At 34.6% G+C, this 24,476-nt stretch overlaps 1 protein-coding gene across 10 annotated transcripts in view; it reads left to right on the top strand.

Annotated features, from left to right (window-relative positions):
• Positions 1-4,701: 4,701 nt before the first annotated feature.
• Positions 4,702-24,476, top strand: part of LOC149538810 (protein SEEDLING PLASTID DEVELOPMENT 1-like) — a 228,623-nt gene continuing 208,848 nt past the window's right edge. For 5 of the 10 annotated variants that reach the window (XR_016356109.1, XM_089800133.1, XM_089800129.1 and 2 more), the window contains exon 1: positions 4,710-5,545. Coding sequence is in view for 7 of the 10 variants with exons in the window: in XM_089800133.1 (XP_089656259.1) it covers positions 5,108-5,545 (438 nt within the window). In the remaining 3 variants the exon portion in view is untranslated. Of the gene's footprint in view, positions 5,546-24,476 lie in introns of all 10 variants that reach the window. The other 5 variants (XM_089800131.1, XM_089800128.1, XM_089800132.1 and 2 more) reach the window with 3 other exon arrangements.

Raw genomic sequence — 24,476 nt, 5'->3', positions numbered from 1 at the left:
CCACAACAGTTTAAATTCTGCCAGAAACTCCTTTTTAATGTTATCCCAACTGTTTAGCTTTTGTGGATCTATATCAGTAAACCAATCAATTGCTACACCTTGTAGGGTGGCTGAAAATTGCCTCATCTAATCGTCTTCATCAATTATCCCATTTGCCTTCCAGATCGTTTCACATGTTTTGCAATGTCAAATAGGATCATTCGTACCATCACCATTGAACTTCGGCAGTTTCTCTTTTGGTCCCGCCATCACAATTGGTTTCTGTAAACAGGCGTTGCTCGGTCCTACAACACTAGAGCTCTTCACTCCCACACTGGTGGTCTACACTCCCACACCGACAGTCTGTACTCCCACACCGACGGACTGATCTCCCACATCGGCAGACTGGTCTCCCACACCAACGGACTACACTCCAACACTGGCAGACTGCACTCCCACACCGATGGACTAGTCTCCCATACCAGAAGACTGCACTCCCACATCGACAGACTGTTTTCCCATACCGTCAGACTTAATAGCTGCAAACCTTGGTGAAGAAGGGTGTTCTGAAGTTGTCCCCTGCGAAAGTATATCCTGGACAAAGAGTTCACTCCATGCTCTTGCTCCATCGACACTTTGAGCCGTACGAGTCGATGCTCTTCTTTCTGGATTCTCTTCCCTTGGAAAACACAAATTCAAAAACTCCTCCTGTGCTTCTTCCACCAATTCCACCTGCTGCCGAGTTCCCTCCAACAATTCTTCCGTGCTCCAATTTTTGTCGACAATCTTCTGGAATCTCCTTCGACATTTGACTTGCTGTGCCAAAATTAAATTTTTTTGCGTAGTATAAATTCCATATTTTCCCTTGACCTTATTTCGATCCTTGTTAAGCTGATTTGGCATTAATCTTCATTCCTCCCACCTTCCAAGTTCATAGGGAAACGACGCCAAATGTTTACCGCATAGGTTAATTAAGAAACACACACAAACAATGAACAACATAACTCCTTAGATTATTCACATATGCTAGAATATTATATTATGCTTCATAAGATATGATCAACAATGATTTACAATGATTCTAGACAGAATATAAATACTATCCGCCGAACCTTCTCGAAGGAGTTCGTTGGCCACAAACATTATGTCTGCTACAAACTATTTACCTGTCGGCTACAGAATACAGAAACATCAACGACAATCACTCCATCGGCTACAGAAACATTGACGACAATCATCCCTTTGGCTACAGAAACATCGACGATAATCACTCCATCGGCTGCAGAAACACTGACGACAATCATCCCGTCAACTATAGAAACACCGACGACAATCACTTCGTTGGCTACAGAAACATCAACGACAATCCAGTTGGTTGACAACTATTCCAGATCTTTGTCCAACTAATGTGGGTTTGATCCTTTTCAAATATAAGGTGGTAGGCAGAATTAACCAAGAACTAACCATTAGTCATCCTATCCCAAACCACCTTATCAAGTTGAGCATACAAGGGGAGTTTGTGGTAGCTTATCAATTCCTCAAATTCTTTAACTAGGGGATCATCTCTATTAGGAATATTAACAGTGGATATGCATTTCCATTTCCTTTGGACATCAATATAGTCAGCCACCTTCTCTCCCACCATTCTTTTTAAAGGTTCCTATAGGCCGCCAAACTTGTTGTAGATTAGTGGTTCCCCCTTAGCTAGTTGTCCTCCTAGAATCTTATTCTTTTACCATTTCTCAACAATCATCTCACCTCTTTCCTCAGAATGGACCTATTCTTAATGATACTATTCCAAACTTTAGAGTCGCTCGAGAGATCATTATTGAGGAGATTATACTTGAAATGAGTGTTGGCTAGGCATTTAACCCTCACGATTCTCCCCCATCGGGTCTTGTTTTCCAACAATCTCCACCCCATTTTGGTGAGTAGTGCTTTATTCAGATCAACAATTCTTCTTATTCCTAACCTCCCCTTCTCTTTGGGTTTACAAAGAGTCTTCCAATTAACAAGGTTCAACTTGTTTCTCTCCTTTGTACCAAACCATAAGAAGTTCCTTTGCAGTTTTTCAAGTTTTTCATCCATACTTTGATTAATCTTGAAAATGGAAAGAAAGTAGATAGGTATACCTTGCAAAGTCGCCACTAGTAGTAGGAGTTTCCTTGCATTGCTCAATATTTTACCTTTCCATCCAGTTAACTTCTTATGCATCCTTTCTAGAACAATGTTCCAGAAAGTGGTGGAAACATTCTTGATTGTCAGGGGGAGACCCAAGTAGGTGTTTGGGAGGATCACAGAGTGACATCCCAGGATATTTTTAATCTTAACTCGCAAGACTTCAGGAGTGTTAAAAAAATAGAACTTACTTTTTACCAGGTTAATTTGTTGACTTAAACAATCCTCATAGTTAGTGAGTAGATTCCTCCAAGCTCTAGCCTCCTGGATAGAGGATTCACCAAATAGGAAAGCGTCATCCATGAATTGCTATATAACCTCAGGAGGTAGTATAGTAGCAGGTTGAATACCTTTTATGTTGCCTGACTTTACCAAAAAGTTTTGTACTGTTACCTGCATTTTGTGGTGACAAAAATGCAGGACAACATAAACTAAACAAGATCCAATATTTCTAGCTCCAAATGTCTATTTTTAAAAATATCTCCATAACTATGAGTAGATGCACACACATTTTTACCATGACACCGATCCTTGAACTAAGTGTTCACATTCTAGTATGACACTCTAGCATGACTTACTGCGAATATATAAATTGAAGGTCATTGTGTATTTCATAATATATGCTAGTAAAAATGAAAAATAATGGAAGGAAAACACAAAGCGCGGTCACAAACGAGCGTTTCCACTCTTCTGGTACCTTATGAAAATTACCTACTTCCACTCACAATATTACATGAATGATTACTTGAAAGTATTGTTGTTGTTGGGACTTATAATTTTATTTAATAATAAAAATAATAATAATAAATTTATTTATTTGTTAAACTATTCAATCAAATATCTTTACAATTAATAATTGATTTCTTTTTACATAATTTTAAAAGTAAATTTCAGTAGGATTTTGTATTATATAGTTTTATCTTTATAGTTTTAGACATTTTCATATGTATTCATGAATATTAATGTTTTTTAAAAATAGTTGTTATGATCTAGAATATATTAGAGCTCGTTTTTAAATATAAATAATTTATTATTTCATTCATCTTAAATAAATAAATATATTTTTTCAATATTTTAAAGATTATATATAATTATTAAATACATTTTTAAAGGCAAATATGATTTGAATATATTTATATTAAATTAAAATTAAAATTATTAAAGAAACTACATAATGTAAAAAAATAAATTTATGTATTTCAAATTTAAAGTTAAATTATTAAAAAAGTTGAGCTTATGTTAAATTCATTGAAAAGACAAAAGTTTTTATATCTTAAATTTATTTAAAAAATCATGGACAAAAATTTAAAGAATTAGAAAGCTTCCTTTTAAGAATAGAAGACCTCAAAAATTAATTAGTTATTACAATTTTTTTATTACTTTTCTACATATTAAAAATATAATATTGTTATATTAATTTTAAAATATAGAATAAAATCTATAATACTCCATATAAAATAGTCAACAAAAATGTACAAGAATACAAAACAGTAACTAGCAACTAATTTATATAAACTTAGTAATTAACTTATAACCTCTAAAGATTGAATCTATTAAGTTAAAAGTTTCTTACAATTTTTAAAAAAATATTTTAAATCTATTTATAAACTACAAAACTATAAATTTGTGATTTTTTCTATAAACTTTACCAAGCAATTCTAAACTAATTTATAAATTAAATAATTTCAAATGTATATTTTCTTTCATACAACTTTAATCTTCAACTTATAATTAGCCATACTTTTATTGTCACAATTATATGTCACGTTGTATGCACAAATCAATATTTTACTTAAAACTGAAGGGATGAACTCTAGCTTTTGTTATTATTATTATTATATACATGTTAAAATGATACACGAAATAAATATTTAAAATGATGAAAAAATGATAAATTATCATCAATTCAATAATAAATTTAAAACAAAAATTATTTGTACAAAATAATATCACGTCAAAATTTCATTATAAGATTTTAAAATTTATATTTCCACATTTTAAAACATGATGGAGACTTGAGCAATTAATATAGGATTAAAAATATTGTAAAGATTTTAATTAATAAGCCACTCATCAATAATTTTGTACTATTTATCTAATAGAAAAATGATTTTTTTAGCAAATGAAAATAAGCTCTCGGAAAAGAGGAGGGCTGAAAATAACTAGTGACTGCTTATTGATAAAAGCGACACATGTCTTCACCACATTTTTTTTCATCTCAATTTTATTTTCCTATATTTTAGTTTTCAGAATCATTTGGAAAAAAAATGATTAAAAAATGATTTAAAAATAATTTTTAATACACTATTTAAAATTATGTAACAAATATTTTGATCCATGAGACCACAAGCTACACAAATTGTGCCACACAAAACAATGCGCAGCAATAATAAGCTAAACAGCTGCACAAAGACATGCTCTTAATTTTAAAAAAAAAAAGATTATCGCCACCATCATACTTGCCCTCTATTCCATAGGCTATTTTTGGCCTCATAGACGTTAAAATTTTATCTATCTATCTATCTATCTTCCTCTTTCCACTTCACTGAACCACCGGGGCGAGACTATTTTCTACATTTTAATTTTAACTTTCCAAAGGAACCGTTACAGGGAGGAGGCAGGGGGAAGCGTGATTGGCAATTCATCTTGCTTGAAAACGAGGTGTTTGAATAATTGAAGTTCATATCATGACAAAATGTCAACCACATAATCTCACTTGATCACAGAAAAATTCATGGAATCTTCTTGCTCCTCAATTATATTCGCATCTTCTCGTCCGCACGTCTCTTCCCCCTCTGTAAAACTCTTAACCATCGTACACCCATAAACGGGGAAGGGGCAATATAAAATCCAGTGATGCGGAGCTATCTCTGCAGCCACTATAAAATGTTGGCGCGTATTTAGAACTAGCTGAGTTGCTGCATTGCATTTTCACCGCCTTTTTTGAAAAATGAAGAGAATTGAATCAGCTACTCCAGTTAAGGCATGTTGTGGCTGTATGTCTCCAGCATTTAGAATAGCGTATGTCTGGGTAACTGCTTCTGGGTTGCCTCGGAAATTAAGGCCGAAGAAAAAAATTCCTGAATTGTCCCTTCTCTCTTCATCTTCGTCTTCATCAATAAGAAAGCCAGCGCACCCTGTTGGATTTCCCAAAGTCTATTCCATTCCTCGTGGGCTTCGCCCAGATTGTGAGGTTGAGCTACGGCAGCTACTCGAATTAGTGCCCAAGAGAATGCGAACGATGCTGAGCGAGCATCCCGAGATTGGGGAATTGATCGAAATTGTGATGGATGTGGGAAGGAGGCCTCTCGCTCGCTTTCCTGGTGGAGATTGCATCATTTCTGAGCATCCTGTAACATTCCACGACTTGGAACATGCAATTTCAATGGTAACATGCTCACATGACTTTATTTTATGGGGTTTGTGGCTTTCGTTGTATGAACATGTCGAGAAAAGGGTTCACATTTTGTAAGAAAGGTATTTTTATGTTACAGTAATGAAAATATTTATTAAGTAGGTGGTTTGAATAGTGCTGTTTTGAAAAGGTTATATAAATGTTACATTGTGATGCATGAAAATGTATCTGAAATAACATAAATAGTTCTATTTTATTGATGTACTATTATGGTATAAATTTTTCTGCCCATTCATTTTCAACATGGTATTAGAGCGGTGTTGGACTTATTACATTATTTAGGTTAGTTTCTACGTTTAGATTAAATTAATAAATAAGTTAGATATTTAATTGCTGGGAAGTTATTCCGGTAGTCATTTTCAACATGGTATTAGAGCGGTGTTGGACTTATTACATTATTTAGGTTAGTTTCTACGTTTAGATTAAATTAATAAATAAGTTAGATATTTAATTGCTGGGAAGTTATTCCCGTAGTTTTTGTAAGGAAAAATAAGGCTATATAAAGATGTTTAGATATCAATGTGAATCATTCAGTTTGTATTCGAATGTATCCAATGAAAATCTGAATCAATAAAATCAGTCATTTTATATTTTAGCGCTTTCATTTGGTATTATAGTGGGTTAATCGATGGTGATCGGAGTGCTTTTGATGGATTTTGGATGATCAAAGTCTAACTTTTGCAGATGATGAGCTCTACAAATTGGAAATTTTTTTATTGAAGAGAGGTTTGAGATTTATTGTAGCCTATGAGTTAATGAATATACTGTGATTTATTTTTTATTAGGAATCAAATAAGGATTGGTTGTAAATTATGATGATGCCAAAGCAATCCTACTTAGTAACATGCCTTCAAGCTTTGATCATATTGTTTTGAACAAAATGAATCCTAGCCTAGAAACAGTAATTTCTTCTTTAATTGATGAAGTAGAGTTCATAAGAGTCATCATATCACTGGAGGACGTGCTTTATTTGCTAGAAATAAATTTAGTGTTCTTCCCACAAGAGAATTAAAATGTTTTTATTGTCAGCAAAATAAACATGTATAGATGAGTTGTATTCAGCAGGCCAAAGATCTCATCGATGGGAAGTTGAAGAAAAATACATCTTTTGTTGCGATTGAAGAAAAGCAAAAAAATTATAGGAGGCTAGAGGATTTTTATCATCTCAAGCTAGCTTCTCGCTTAGAGATGATTATTGCATGAGAAGCACCTTTTTGTGTTTCTGAAGGGGAGAGGGGGATTGGTAGCAAGATTGTCCTTCCAAAGAGAGAGGAGGAAGGACATCTCATGTGTAGTCATATTAGTGACTGTTGTTCCTACCGCATTGAAGGAGGCATTAGACACACTCCAAGGAGATGTGAAATTTTGGAGGAACTATGTCTCAATGTGCAAGGGAGGTGGGAACAATCATAGTATGAGGACAACTTCAGGATTCGAGGATTTGCAATCTGAAGTTGCAGGCAGGAAATCTAGTTCAATAAGTGAAGATTGGTGAATGCATTTCATCAAAGTTTCCAGGTGAAGAATATTGGTGAAGGAATTTCATCAAAGTTTCTAGGGTTGGGTTAAAACCTTTACAACTTTCTCTCAACTTTAACTTTTGTTGGATTAATGTAATAAGGGGGGAATGTTGGACTTATTACATTAATTAGGTTAGTTTCTATGTTTAGATTAAATTAATAAATAACCTAGATATTTAGTTGCTGGGAAGTTATTCTTGTAAGTAGTTTTTGTAAGGGAAAATAAGGCTATAAAAAGATGTTCGGATAGATCAATGTGAATAATTCAGTTTGTATCCGAATGTATCCAATGAAAATCTGAATCAATAAAATCAGTCATTTTATATTTTAGCACTTTCAAGCGGTTATTCATCCGAAATACAATTTATGTAGTGTACGGTTCTACTGGAGATTACAAACTGAGGGTTTTTTTCCTAGCCAACAAATGTAAATGGCAGTTTTATTTTGTTTTCTGTAGTGAGCATGATGGCATCAGAAAACATGATAGAAGTTTGTATTCTGTAGTCTTTGTGTTCTTTAACAAGTGATGGCTGATAGGTTAGTTATTACATTCCTTCTTGAACAAAACCAAGAGGTTGGTTTTGGCCACATGGTAGGTGGTCAAAACTACTGTTATAAATTTCATCACTAGATTATTCATACGTAAATTTTGTCAATAGATTATTCATATGACTACTCGAAATTCAGTATTGTCAATGAGGCTTCCAAGAGGAATTCAATGCAGTTGTCCTTTCTCTAAGCAATAGCAGAAGCCCACCCTCATCAAAATCTTAAGCGAGTGCAGTAAAACAAAATGGTGGTGGAATATTATATGTTGAAGTGTCATCTCAGCAGTGTATCGAAAGGTTGGTTTGCCAATCTTAATCCATGGTTATACCTTACAATACAGCTATAAGCTTTAAAATTTGTTTTTAAAATTTGAATATCTCAGCGTTCTGGCAGCGCTGAGATTTCTGATACTTTGTACAGGAACATTTAGGCAGTTAAGTGGCATATATCACCATAATTGGACCACACATAGTTTGGAGGACTTTATTCATGCAAGAGTTGATGCAGTAGTTGAACAAACTCCTTAGCATGGTGTAAATGCAGGCAGAGATGGCTTCACCCCCCAAAATTCCTTCAATTTCCCCCCGTGAAGAAAAACTTCAAAGCTTCTCCCAAGATCTGCCTCTTCTCTCTTTCCACACACTGGCCAAAAAATAAAAATAAAAAAAATCCTCCTAAATAACATGCTATAAATGCTGAAAAAATACACCATTAACTCCCTTGCTGCAGCACCCCCACCACTCTCATTTTCCATGAGTCAAAACCTATGTTGCCTAAAAATGTGTTTCCTCCCTTAATGGCCAAGTTTCTGAAATGAAAATCATTTCAGGAACAGGGGGACGGCCGGGGACATTTCCAAGCCATCCCTGATTGATCAAAAAAATTGGAAACCATTTCTAAAACTCGGAAAAACTGTTGACCATTACTTGGTGGCGTTGACTATCCTCAAACAGCTAAGGATGACAAAGTTGTCCTCTGATTGTCCCGGGGACAGATTGTAGTTTCCATCGGTTGTTTGTAGTAATTTGCAATTTTTTTCATAATTCTACAGAACCTACATAATGCAACTTTAATAGTAATATATTAAAATATATTGTAAGTTTATAACTTATAATGCCTTAACTTTTAAAACATTGAAATCTCTTGCCATCTACATGGGCCGTTGCACGTAGGGTTTTCTGCCGAGAAATCACGTGAGAGAAATAGGAGTTTGAAGTTGCCTTTGCCCCTTTGTTGCTGTGTTTGCAAGAAAGAAGGAAGTTGTGGTTGCCTTTTATGCTTCAACAGTCATTCTCTCAGAGATAAATTTATAAAAATATCTGTTGATTAGTTATTTCAATCGTTTTGTTAACCATTGAACATCAATTTGTTAGTGGTAAAACATGGTTAACAAAACCATCGAATCATTAATCAATGGTTTTAACCATAGTTCAATAAAACAGCGAAATATCGCCAAAATCGCGATATTTCGCGAGCTGCTATGCCAGACAATTTAATCGCATGCAATATCGGCAACGAATTTTTAATAAATCTGTCATGATTTTATCTAAAGAAACCGCCAAATCGCACGCTTAAATAAGACAAAAATCGCCTAGTAAGACCTAACATATTATTAAAAATGGTAACATTTTTGCCTGTGTAAAATAGGGTTTTATTTGGTGCCAGGTGAACAACGAAATATAATCAACGAACTATTTAAAGTTGCACTGTTAATATTGCACTCAGCCTTCTAGTCACGACATAGGCTTTTTCATTTTTTCCAGACTTCTAGTTGGTTTATAAGATTAAATTAATTTTTTTAAATTTAAAAGATGTACATGAAATTTAATTTTTATTAAGTTTTAAATATAGTAAATTTAATGTATATTTAAATTTAAAATAGTAAATAATAATATAGTAAATTTAAAGTATTTACAATTTTAAAGACAAAAGTAATTTAAGTTTACTGTATTTTAAATTTAAAATATACTTTAATATTGTTTTATTTTCATTTTTAAGAACTGATAATTTGTAGTAGCAATATATTTTACGGATAATTATTAAATAATAGATTTATATTATAATATATAATATATTAGTAGATTTGTAATAGATTTAAATAGATTTATAATAGATTTTAGAATATTTTAAGGAATTGTATATTTTTAAATGTTCGATAAAAGTGCCGATTTTTTGCCAATTCTGAGTTTTCCAAATTTTTTGGGCTGGCTGAGATATTGCCAATACCGAGTTTTTAAACTATGGTTTTAACTTTTAAGATCACAGTTTACTGTTTTAATCACTGTATCAGTTTAAATCACATGATATATCTATGATTGTATGAAATTGAATTTCAAATTATAACTATGAATTAGAAATTGAAATTTGAACTCTCATTTATTGATTTGATGTCATCCTATGCTCCTATTCTATGATGATTTGATTTGATGCTATGTTCTATGGTGATTTGACAAATAACATTGATAGCTTTGTTGCTACGATGATTGTTACTATGTTTTATAATTCGAAAATTTATGAAATTGAGATCTCTCTCTCTCTCTCTCTCTCTATCTATATATATATATATATATATATATATATATATATATATATATATGAGGATGTAAGACTTCTACTTGCTTCTTGCCTTAGTAAATTATCAGAATTACAACTCCTACACCATATAATAATAGCATCTTGAAGAAGGTCATGCAATTGATTGTGGAGAGCCTAGAGGCATTACAAGATGTCAAATATCCGACCTTTGGTAAGAGGGCGAAAAATCTTAGAACTTATGGGAAAAACCAGATTTTATATCATCATGCTGGATCTTGGTTGTGAAGGAATGATTCTTCAGCTGTTTCATTATTTTTTGAACGAGTTTAGGAAACATCATCCGAACGATGTAAGAGCATGCATTACAACTATCATATCCCTAATTCGAGATGAGGATGATGAAGTCTGTAAGCAGTTACAATCAGATTTTCTGGCTTTTTGGAGAGTGGAATATTTCACTCATGGCTTATGAGCTCACGGAGAGTTAATCGAACATAAAATTGAAAAGTTTCAGGATCACATGACAAACAATGAGCTAAGATCTATGAGAATACTAGTTGCAAGAACTTCAAATTTGAGCAAGATTTAAATGAGGAAAGAGCAACTTTGGTTCACTTGCAGGCATGCTTGGTCTCTTGGACACATTTGTGTGGTTAACAAGGAAGAGGAGTCAGCCCAAGAAACTCAGATTAGCATTGAGGAAGTTAAGAATCTTATAGTTCAATTCCAGCTAAATGGTAACCAAGATTGCAAGGAGATGGAATCAGCTATGGTAAATGGCAAGGGATATACATGTCTCTTATTTGGTGGTGTAGAGATTGTCATTAGTTGATGTGCCCAAGGAAGAGAATGGATACACCCTTGATAATGAGCCACTTGAAATTAATGACATAATAGAAGAGGAGGCTATGCAGTTTGGGATGGAGGAAAATACCTTTTAATGAATCTGACAATAGTATAACAAAAGTTGAAATCTCTACTAAGAAAAGGGCTGCCCAAACTTGTATACATGAGCAAGACCACAATGTCGACACCATAAGGGCTGATTCGAATTACCAATCTAAAGTCTTGTCTCTAGATGAGGAACTTGGAGCATACAATTTGGAGGACAGACTTAAGGTCTTGGATGACATGGCTGGTTGTTGCAGCCTTAGTGCATTTTGATAATACTTAGGAAATGTTGAAGAAACCATGTGGGAAATACAAATGGTGGAATTAACAATGCACACCTTCACACACTTGAAGGGGCCTTGGTTGAGATTAAATCAAATTATTTGAAGTTGCTAAAAGATAGGGATATGACTATTAAATATGCAGAAGATAAAGAGGAGGAGGTTGATGAACTTTGTCTATGACTAAGTATGACACACTATTCATTATTCAAGGCTGAAAATCAAATCTCTATGGGAGCCACACAAGGAAGATGCTCTTAATTCAAAAAACAAGGAGATCATACAAATGGTCGAAGGAATCAACACCATTTGTGAAGATGAAAGTGAGCATATCGTTTCCACTTCTCCCTATTCAAACTAGTCATATTATGCTAATAATGATCAAAAGGACCAACAAAAGATGGATTCAAGAAATTCGATTTTTACAACAAGAGCTGTATGCCGTTACATTATGATGAGGTAACAATGTTTCTGCATAAGGATGAGGATAAATCAAGTGATTCTAGTTCTGAAATTTTACATGATGATCATCATTCCCTTGGTGGAGATGTATTTTTTTGATGGATAACACTAATGGTGAATACAAAAATTAAGAGTTGTCCTTAATGCATATTGAAGGCTTCTATAGTCCAACTAGAAATTCGCCTTTGAATTTTTATGATATTGTAGCTGTGAATTATTGATGGGTGATGACACAATTTGATGACACAATTTGGAGAGGTAAGTAGCCATTCTAATGGCTCCAAGGGTGTCAACATCTTTGAGAATAGAGGTGTTAAGTTTAAGTGCATTTTTGGGTCTGGGACTACAATTGGTTGACATTTAGCATCAATATTGATAATAGTAGAAATGGGAGAGTTATTAGACATAATGCCTGTGGTAAAAATGACAGGGTTATTGTTCTTATCACAAGAAAAGGAGAATACCGAGGCATCTACATATATCCTCTCAAGTTTACAATATATCCTTCGGTTGGAGGTTTGATTGTTAGACCAAGTAACCTATATCCCTTTGGATTCTTCCATTTTCCTTGCTAAAGGATTAATCACATTGTGTCTTCTTTTACACTTTTCCCCAAAATACTACTCATTACCTTTCTATTCATGCTTTGTGCCTCCCATCTTGACTTCTATATACATAATCATTTTGAAATCTCCAATAAGAATCTAGTGAACCTTGGGAAGGTAGATGGACATCTAATTTCATAAGGCATCCCTTTCTGCATAAATATTGCATAAACACAATTCAATCTCCTGAAACTTCAAGGTAACCCAACATACCCAATTACATGGGGAGACACTAGGCCTTAAGATATTATTTGTTTAGGAGGTAAATGACATCAATGAATTTAACAATGTAAACTATATGAGATAGATTCATTAATAACACACTTTCACACTAAACCATGCAATACAAGAGAACAGGCGCTTTCAAACATATCTCTCAATATAACTCAAGTTAGATTAGCAAAACCCATATCGGATGAAGGGATGCCAATACTAAATCCAATTTATATAAAGGAAGTACACAAGCAAGTCCTCTTTCATGCAATGTTCATTGACTTTAAATGTGCATTGTGAATATAAATTGAAACAATTGATTAAATGACAAAGGTAAAGTAGATCTAGGAGCAATATATATGCAATCACCCCATTTAAAACATGGAAATAGGCTTAGGCTAAGAGATAAATAGGGTGGAAAATTGACCTCAAAATATGCAAAGGGAAAAATGTTTTTTCACTCTGAAAACTATGGATCTGAAATTGTGACTGAGAATCTGGCTGCAGATCTGCAATTAGAAGAGAAAACCCAGAAAATCCAGAAAATCTCAGATTTCAAGGTATAGGGTGATTTGGGTGACGTCTATCAGTAGGTTTACTAGATGACAAACATATTCCAAGAGCATTACAAAAAAGTCAACCTAGATTTTTCCAAAAGTTGGCTAGCAGTTTTTAGATCCAAAGTCGCAATTCTGATAACCTGTTCCTGCACACAAGAAAAAATGATTTTTGTTGGGGGGAGGGGCTTGCCTTGGTCAAATACCCGTTTAGGAATTAATCTTGAAAGAGACAAGAATGTCAACGCATGTAAAGAAGTATGACAAATGTAAATATTCACCTTACTTGAAACCCTTGTCAATAGGAATTTTGTAACGCTTGAAAGTTGTTGATGTTGAATCTTCAATGAAGGATGTAGGAAATCTCCACAAATGCAATGGATCTAATGCCAAATCATGGAGCCATGGATGTAGATGTGCACAAAGGAAGAAGATAAATGTCATAATGTAGATATCCTCCCTTGATGGCAAACAAAACGCTAGATCTTGAGGAGGAAATGCTTACAAAGGATCATTGAATCTTGAGAAGAGCTTGATAACTGCCTTGAAAACTTGATGAATGCCTTGAATATGCTTGCTTGAATGTCCTTCATGCATGTATAGATGTCTTGTGATGTGAAAATGAGGTGCCTAGGCTTCCTTTTATACTAGTATTCGAGATAAAAAACAAAGCAAGCCGACAGGGTCACCTAATTTTAAAAATTAAGTCTGTGAGACAAAATTGGCCTTCAGACCAAAAATGCCCAGGGTATAGGTGGACTTAGTCGACCTATACCAGGGTTCTCTAGAGGCTGGACAACCTCAAGGTCTCAAAAACTGCATAGATAGAACTAGAAAAGAGGAAATAGAGTGAGAGAAAAAGTTGATTGAGCACAAATGCATCCATGGTCCATAAGATCTCTAAAGGAAGGGAGCTAAAGGTCATAAATGATGGGTGCTTCCATTTTAAGATGATACATTAGCCCCCACTTTAGGAGTATGAGCTACCTTGTACTCGCCATAAAGTAGATCAAAAGCAAGAGCTGATCTTATCACGACTAAGGAGATAGAAATTACGAAGCCCCTAATAGACTTGAGTCTGTTAATTTTAAAATCATAACAAGAGAGATGTCATTGATAGGAAAGAGAGAGAGAGTGTGATCAACTTGCCCAATAATGTTTGTGTTGTGAACCACACCAAAAAGAAAGGATTGAATAGTCTAGTGGGTTTGTGTACTCGACAGTCAATCCCACAAAACAAAAAGGGGTAGGAACAAATGATCTAGTGGGTTTGTGTTCCTTGTAGTCAATCCTATAAAAACAAGAAGATAGGATTGAATGGTCTAGCAGGTTTGTGAGCGTGATAGTCAATCCCACAAAAAAGAGTAGGATCAAATGGTCTAGCGGGTTCGTGTGTCCAATAGTCAAGCTTACAAACTTTGTGCCTTGTGGTGGCTTTACGCCCCCATGATATAGGACTCCTATATCGTGCAAATGGTTTGTGTATGTGTTAGGGTAGATCAAATGGTCTAGCAAGCATGTGTGGCATGCTAGTCAACCAATTCAGATAATGTATAAATGGAGAGAAATTGGCCCTAGCAAGTTGTGTTATGCTTAGTGTACTCTATATGTTGTGCTTGAAATGAACAAAAACATATGCAAATAGCAAGACTATGTATGGCCCCTACCTCAGATGGAAAAATAAATGCTTATTTTGGCATCTTAAGGAAGTGATGAGCAAGGATAAAGAAATTTAAACATCAAGATAGTATTCACAAGCAATACCTAGTCGAAGCCAAAGAGGTCACAAATTCTATGAGGCCATAGAAGGGAAGAATTCAACGACATACCATGCAAAAAGTGAAAGAGGAGATCCTTGTGAAGGATTACAAACTACTGGGGAGGCTCCAAGCTAAGTGATTTATCTACCATAGAAACCCAATTGCAAATGATATAAGATTGGATGTCACATGATAAACAAATAACATGCAACCAAGGGAAAAGTGAATCCTTGGGAGATTGAGAAAGATGGATAGGGTTACCTTGTCCCACAAGTGTAGGAACAGGGGAAAAGAGGACCTATTATGCTCCTTAGAAATCAAACCATGCATGACAATGAGCCCTCAAGAGATAGACTAACAATGTTACATGGCATAGAGCAGCATAATAGGGACTTGGGTGTTATTTAAAAAAATCAGGATTGTCATAAAGCTCATTATGACAAGATATGTGAATAACCTCATTATCAATGAGTTGTTGAATTTTGTAATGTAAAGCTTGCAAATCATTAGTAAAGAGATCATATAGTGGTGATACATGCAAAATGGAAGATTCATAAGTTGTTGATTATTTTTCTTTTTGCGTTTAGGTCTAGTAATCACCTTAGCACAAAGAAGTTTACATAAAACCATTTCTTGATTAATAGGAGAAGATATGTTAGATGGCGAAGAAGAGGATGTGGACAGAGAATGAGATTCAACACTTTCTTGGACATATCCTGAATTATGATTGACAATGGTGTTGACAACTTCTGGCTTATAAGGATTGAATCGCAACCCATAAGAATGTTCATGCTCCCCATTGCCTAAGGGCACTTGATTTCCTTGTTGTTTACCACATCCATTCCCATTGAATCCATACTTTTCTAATAAATGATAACCAGGACCATAACTAGAAGCCATATTAAAAGGAGATAATGGATCTTCCTTAGACACTATGTCATCACATCTGGGTTTGACAGATTCATCATTAGTGGAAGTGGTGACAAAGTTATTAGAAAGAATTGTTTTAGATTTCATAAGCGAAAGATCAAAAAATCGATACTCTAGGATCTCCAATCGTCTTTTGAAAGAATACTTGTAGAAGGATGATCGTTAGTTTTTTCCTCAACATTCAGACAACTATTTGGCTTATCATTCACATGAAGGGTGTACCTCACATTATTGTAGATAAACTTGACTTTTTGATGAATAGTTGAAGGAATAACGTGCATATTATGTAACCAACATCTTCTGAAAAGAAGGTTGTAATTAAGAGGTCCAGACATGACATGAATGAGAGTATTCAAAATAATCATACCTACTTTGATAGGTAAAGTGATGATGCCTAAGGTTTTCTTTGAAACATTTTCAAAGTCGTGCATAGGAACATTATTAGGTTGAATATTTGAAGGATCAACTTTAATCACTTTGAGCATGTCCATACTACAAACATTAAGCCCAAACCCATTATCAATTAAGGTTCTACGAATGAGGTTACCATTGATGACAATTGCTACCATAAGAGCATCATAGTGATCTTGAATTTCTTTGCGAGACAAACCATCATGAGTAAACACAATTTGAGGTGAGACCAGGGTAGCATTCATGCATTGCAAAAAGGCATTGATATTATGTTGGTTAGGAGGTGTAGTTGGAAGAGTGGTTAACGCTTTTGTAAGGCTTCATGATATGTAGGAGATGTTTGAAGTAAGTTCCCAAAGAGAAATCTTAGTGGGGGTTATTATGTAATTGTTCTACCAAATCATACTTCATACCAAGATTTTGAGGAAGATAGGGTGGAGGCAGAAAAATAGGTTGAGAAGGTGGGAGAGAAGTAGTAGGTTGAGGAATATTCCTTGTGCAATAGGTGTGAGACACCGCATGATAATCCAAAGGATTTTTTAGGTTCCCCGTTAAGAGTTATGGAAGGATAACCTTGAAGGGTGATGAGAGGCTTGTTGACAATCATAGGTTGAGCAACATTAATTTGATTAGGATCTTGCTTCTTAATAGGTTCATCACTAGAAAGGAGAGCATTAAGGAGATTGATATTATCCTATTTTCCCAAGGAATCCTTAGAATAGGGATTATGGAATCCCATAAATACTTTATCTCTACTAGGAGCATCAAATAAAGACAAGGTTACATTGATAAAAAGAATTTATAATGTCTTCTTCTTGCTCTAATTTATCCCTAAGAGGAGGATATGTGTTAGGAGAAGAAGAAACATCAAGCCTGTCATGTTGAGAAGAAAAGGTATCAATCATCATATCCTTTTCATGAGGAAGAGAATAGTCAACATTATCATCTAGAGGTTCATCCCAAATGGTGATATTATCAATGGAAGGAACATCTCTATCAATAAAGCACACCATAGAAGAGGAATAGTCACGAGTTAAAGTTAGATCCATAAAGGGGGGAGGATTAAAATAACACCACCCTCAGCCAATATATCCCCATAGTGAAGGCCTATATTAGGAGAAGGGTTAATATCAATCCACCACTCATCTCCATAAAGATGATCATAATTGTTGAGTTGATTAGTGGAAACGCATGGTAAAGGTAAGTTGATAGCATGGGATTTCCATTCCATCACATCACTTCGGCATGATTGGAATTGAAGGGACATATGTCTGACATATTCCTCTGCTGTGTGCCAAATCAGAAATTCTGAGTTTACATTTAACATTGCATACCTTCCATTTTCTTCCTAGATAGCTACAAATTTTTTTCTTATGAAATCATTGGGTATGCAATTCCCTAGTTTGCAGGACTGAAGGGCATTTGGATGCACAAATCAAAGTCCAACTCTGCTTCTTTAATATAAGACACCGCTCCTTCCAAAATGCCTGCATGATCTATGTGGTTGTAGTTTCCAAGATTTATAAAGGTTCATCAAGAATAATATGACAAGATTGTAAGCAGATTTCTGTTATTGATATATGATTGAACTAGCTTGTTGTTACATTAGATAATCTTTCTTCAATTGAATAAACATTTGAACTTCATGTCTTGCAATATTGATGCATGTTCAAGCTTATGAAACCAAAATATTCAGTTAAACTCTTAATCAGATTGCATATGATATGTTTTACAAAATGTTTAATTGGGAAACTAGAAGAACGAGATGAACTTGGTTCAAATCTATGAGGATCTCTTAGTATTTTACATTTGCACTAGTCATATGTTTTGTAGAATTGCAGTCTAAGATAAATAAAGGTAGAAAAGGGACAATTCTTCCCCTTTTAAATTTGACTATTCATCTTCATCTGCATGCAGCCTCTTATTGTTCCTATTTTAATATTTTTTAGTATTTTTTTGCCAAACAATTCTCTATAAGATGTCTTGGTTTTCCGCAATAAGAACAACTTTTTATTGTGTACAAATCTCTTTTCAAATTCAAAGGCATTGATTGATCTTGTGCCTTTTTCTGATTCGTTATCTTCTTGTGCTTTTGCTTTGATGCAAAATCTTCATTCTCTTATTTTTCTTCTTATAATGTTAATTTCACTTCTTTTTGTCTGTAAGAAAAGCTAAAACCTCTTTAAAACAAACTTCTGGGTACTGGTTAGATACTAAATGAGGCCACAAACACTTTGTAGGATTTTGGTAGATAGTTTGAAGAAATTAAAAGTAATCATTTACCATCTAATTCTTCTCACGAATTCATTCAATACTTAATTTGTTTCAGTTTGGTTAGATGATCAATAATAAAATCAGTTTTATTCATCTTTATCCATGTCAACATTGGAGTCTTTTCTCTATTTGAAGAGGATGAATTCTTTTATTCAATTTTATATATACAAAATAATCTGGAGTAAAAAAGTTTTTTATGGAAACACTTTACAAGAGGAATAAAGCTGCTGATTAGCAGGATAGGAATTTGCGACTTCCAATATAAGAAAGGAAAGCTGTATAAGTCTGCAAGAAGTCATAAATAGACAGTTTAAAAACCACATAGGAGGAGAAAATATTGATTGTACTTAACTAAGATTTAGAAAATTGGAATCTTTTTGATAACCTTCCAACTTTCCCAATATAAGCAAATGCATTTTGATCAGCTATGCTCAAATCCAAGACAACAAAGAGAGCATGAACTAAATCAGTTTCGAAGTGAAGTTGAATGCAGATTGAATGCTCTTTGCATTTATTATTTGAGAATGGCAATCAAACTTTTTAAATTTGTGGTAGTGCTCGTTAACAAGAGGCAAACCATCAGTTTTGTTGCCTTCCCAACCATAGATGATAAGCTCTTATCATCACCCCTGAGCACACTGCATATTCTGTCATTGCAAAATCCATTTTCTATTGATGCAAGAATGGCCTTGCATATATATTAATCAACGCTTCTCAATAGACCTCTAGTTAGCCTTGTAGTTTTGGCGCCAAGAATAGGATCAGACCCGCTAATTACAAGTTACATTCATATAGGTCTTCCTAATTACATAATTGCAAGTTACATGAATCGCCCAAATAGGGAAGACTCAATGAAGGAATGAAATGACAATGTTCATTAGCAACATGGTGTACTAGGTTGGCCCTAGAAGGATCCGACCTAGCTATACATCAACACTCCCTCTTAGTTAGGTAGGATTCCTTAAATATCTGAGTTTCATAGTGACAACCATCATGGCTATGCCCATGAAAATGCAAGTGAACATAACCACTATGGCTACTCCTAGAGGGTGGATCTTTCATGGCTACTTCCATGAATGGAAACACAAGTGCTCATCATAGAAATGTGATGACGTTCACCATGGCTACTCCTAGAGGGTGAATAAACAAAAGTGCTACATCATGGAATCTCTCTAATGACATCCACCATGCCTAGTCATAGAGGGTGGATCCACTATACCTACTCGCAGAGGGTAGAAAAAGGACTTTCACCTCAGATTTCACTTGGAGAAGAATGCATCTCCACCATGCCCACTTGCAGATGGTGACCTACTTGCAGAGGGTGGAATGTAATGTCCCCTTTTTTAAAATAGGATTTAATAATAAATAAACAATTAAGTAATATAGTTTATTTAATAAATAATAATAAAAAAATTTATTAGATAAATAACAATATTAAAGATAATGATCATTAAATGAATAATATAATGTAAAACAATATAATTATAATATAGTTAAAATCATTAATATTAAAAATTTGAAAATAAAATAGAAATTGTTAATTAATCAATAATAATTAATACTAATAAAATTAAATAAATATAAAAGAAAAAAAATAAAAATAAAATCTATATAAAATAATAAAATTGGAATATAACATAATTAAACTTAGTTAAGTTAATGAAGGGTCAAGAGGCATGAAAGGAAAAGTTGTGAGTCCTTTAAAGTTTAAACATGAGATATGAAAAGGGAGAAGAAAACTTCATTTGGAAAGGGGGAAGAAATAGGAAGGAAAAAGAGTATATGAATTAATAAAGGATATTAAATCTGCAACGATGTGACTCTTCTAAAAGGCAACAATAATGAAAAATCATGACTCTTTCGAAGGGAAACAATGATGAAGGGTTGTGACTCTTTTAAAGGGTGGTTAATTATGAAAGGTTGTGACACTTCCAAAGGGAAACAATTATGAAGTTTTGTGACTCTTCAAAGGAATAGTAATTATAAAAATGTTGTGATCATTGCAAAGGGCAGACATGATGAAGAGGTGTAACTCTTCCCCACCTTGGAAGATATAAAGGAAGAGTGTTTCATTTCCAAGACAAGGAAGGGAGAGAAATTTGGGGAATAATATATTACTCTCTAAGGCAATAATGGAAAGTAGCAACTCAATTCTAATGAAAGGTGGTGAACTTTTCAATAAAGAAGATTTTATTTCGAGATAAAAAGTACGAGCAACAATAAAAGAATATTAAATATAAATCAAATTTGAGAGCAAAGCCAAAGTAAACAATGATCCTAAATGGGGACATTACTTGTAACGAGGGCGTTTACCTTAGACTTCTCCTAGAGAAGAATGCATCTCCACCATGCCTACTCGTAGAGGGCGGATTCACCATATATACTTACAAAGGGTGGAATGAGGGCTTTTATCTCAAGCTTCTCCCAAAGAAGAATGCATCTCCACCATGCCTATTAGTAAAGGGTGGGTCCACCGTACCACTTGTAGAGGGTGGAACGAGAACTTTCACCACAAACTTCTTCCAAAGTAGAATGCATTATTTAGGGCTTGCACCTCAAGCTTCTCCCAGGGAAGAGTGCATTATCGAGAGCTTGCACCGCAAACTTCTCAAACAAAGAAGAATGCATTGACAAGGGATTGCACCTTGAACTTCTGCCTCTTGGAGAAGATCTCATTACAAAGGCCTTGCACCTCAAATTCTTTGTCACAGAGAAGAACTCATTAACAAGGGATTGTACCTCAGACTTCTCCCTCATAGAGAAGTGGTAGAAATAGGAATTACTGAGAGGGGGGGGGGGGGGGGGGGGGGTGAATCAGTAATCTACAAACTTTAGTTGCCAACTGGATATTATTTCTTACTTTAAACTATACATAACAAAGTAATAAAGTAATGCTGATCGGTAACAGTAACCATGCACAAAGATAACTCATAACACCATATTTTGTTAATTAAGGAAACCTTGGCCAAGGGAAAACCTCGGTGGGGATGATACCCACTAGATAATATACTGATATATAAGTTCCTTGTTAGAGGATGGACCTTGTTAGGAGTCAATGAGCAAATTCAGTATACGGAGTCCCTGTTAGACTTTGAATCCCTGTTAAGAGATTCCAACCCTATTAGGAGTTGTAGTACAGTAGATGCAAGATGAGCCCATTGCCCGAACATGCGCTTCCAATTACAAGAAGAGCTTACTGCCCAAACAAGTAATCCGATTTCTGGAATATAGAATCTTTCTCAGTTCGATCTCAGATCACAAAATAGCTTCACAAACTTCGCATATATTGCTTTCACAAAAGTTCACATACAATTGCTCAACACAATTTCTCCAATATAGTACAATAGCACAATTGAATTCGCAAGATGTCCTTTGCATAAATAACATGCCTTTACACAAATTGCTGTTAGGTTGGCTAAGACCATAATACACTTTTCCAACTTAGAGTAAACATCTAGGATGTTGGCCCTAATTGGACAAGTAATAATTCCTTTCCTTTAGTTCTACTGTCCTGTTTCATTAAAACACGAATATCTCTTTTCCATACAGTTCGTACAAACTTCTGAGGTTATACACGTCATCATCAACATGTATACTATCTCCATCTAACTTCGCTAGTCATAATATGACACCGGGAACAAGTTGCAAACAAAACAATACACTGCTGTATACCAAATTCATACTTAGACAATTTTCTGATTACCAAAAGCTAAGTATTTTTATTTCCGAGGTTTCATGAAACCATGTACATCATGTGTTGCCATAAATGACAACAATTACATATCCTCATTAGCCAATTGTCAACAAGAAGTACTCATTAACAAGGGATTGCCCCTCGAACTTCTCCCTCATAGGGAAGTACTCATTGACAAGGGATTGCACTTTTAACTTCTCCCTCATGGAGAACAACTCATTAACAACACATAAAAGATCGTCTAAATGCTGAGGCTCTCTTTTAACAGGGGCAACATTCTCATAGCTTTGATTAACACAATACCAGGAAATCGGCTCCAATGTTTGTCCAAACGTGAGCTTTTTTGGTCACATTGCTACACAATTTTGTTGATCCTTTGCAAAGGACTTGGCATTCTACATGTGCCACTTAAGCTTCCTTTGAATCCGATTTCTGCAATCGAATAATCTCCCTATGAATGTTGTTTCTTCCTCTTCGAAGGGACTAATCACAACGATAGTCTATAGAAGGTCTTTCTCTTTAATGAAGTTATGTGCCACCAATTACATTCCATGGCTGCAAGCAGCATACCCATGTTTATCTCTAATAGACAGATTAATTCTAAGAGCATACATTAGTTCTAGTGTTTAACATGAACTAGTATTAACTACATAAAATTCATGATCAATATTCAATCATAAAATACTTATATCTTTATTGCCTAAACTTTCTCACAATCCACTAACAATCTTTCACCATCACAAAATTATAGAGCAGGGAGAGAGTGAGAAATTCAAACACCAACAGATCCTCCAATGCCAGCTACACATTGTTGTAAGAATCCCTCATTTCTTGCATCTCTTAAATTCCAATTTTCTTGTTCTAATAGAGGATCTTTACTAGACCACTTTGATACCATGTTAAATTTATGGTAGTGCTCATTAACCACAGGAAAGCCATCAAATTTTTGCCTTCCCAACCATAGATGATAAGCTCTTATCATCACTCCTGAGCACACTACATATTCTGTACATTGCAGAATTCCTTTTCTCTTGATGCAAGAATGGCATTGTATATTTATGAATCAACGCCTCTTAATAGACCTCCAGTCGGCCTTGTATATGTTGTGCCAAGAATAGTATCAGACCTATTTATTACAAGTTACATTTATATAGGTTTTGCCCAATATAATAAGTCTTGCCCAATTACATAATTGCAAGTTACATGAATCACCCAAATAGGCCAAACCCAATTTAGGAATCAAATGACAAAGTTCATTAGCAACATGGCTAAGGTGGACAAGCCAATCAGCCATTAGGTGTACTAGGTCAGCCCTCGAAGGGATCCGACCTAGCTACACACCAACAAAAATGAATACAAAGGAGTCCAACTTTCTACACACGAAGAAGCTTAAATAGCTACAGAAATACCTTTTACTAGTTATAAGATTACCCCTACAAACAGTTTTTTGACTAATAACATTGCTCAAATAGATTACATAACTATCTATTTCTGATTGACTAATTTGATTTAGCAGTGATGATGTGTCTCATATTTGGTGGCTTCGAAATCAAGCTGGGCCCACTAGAATTGCTTTCCTCAACAGTGATCGGCTGCTTCAATGCAATCTACTTCTTTATCTTGTACTGATTAAAATTCTCCAACCCTATATGAAATTTTATCTCTATTATGTCCAGATGTTGAGATAACTCCATGATATCTTGCATGTTTATCATTAGAATTGAAGCCTTTGTCAGTTCTTCTATGCCATATTTGTCGATTTCTGCCTTGAGTTGTTTCCCTAGCCTCTCTTACCATCATCTGTAAAAATGGGAGCCCTAAATCTCATACAGTAATTCTTTAATGTTACTGAAAGTATTAATAATCACTCTTAGTTTGTGCAATCTTGGTTGCTCTCTCCAATAGATGCATCATGAATCTCAAAACCAAATTCCAATTTCTACTCTTACTAATCACTTTCTTGTTGAAAGAGTTTTGCAGGCACTATTTCCTTGGAAACTGTTTTGATTTTTATGAGGCATCAGTTTTTAATTTTTTTAATTCTTTCCACATTTTTCATTAATTGCTTCATAGCTTTTCTATGTTCTGAAATCATCCAATCTCATGTATAGTTTGATTGAGTCATCAACTTCATTTCATCCCAAATTAAGCTTTTAGCAAACCCTCTTGTGATTGTTCCAAATAGGCTGATCTCAACTTGGGATGAAATGTTACATGCCAAG

This window comes from Cupressus sempervirens, chromosome 9 (assembly GCF_028749045.1).
Source record: "Cupressus sempervirens isolate cs-2001-9-10 chromosome 9, ASM2874904v1, whole genome shotgun sequence".
In the NCBI taxonomy this organism is placed as follows: Eukaryota; Viridiplantae; Streptophyta; class Pinopsida; order Cupressales; family Cupressaceae; genus Cupressus; species Cupressus sempervirens.
The sequence above is the reverse complement of the archived record's forward strand: the minus strand, read 5'-3'. Positions and strand labels throughout refer to the sequence as shown.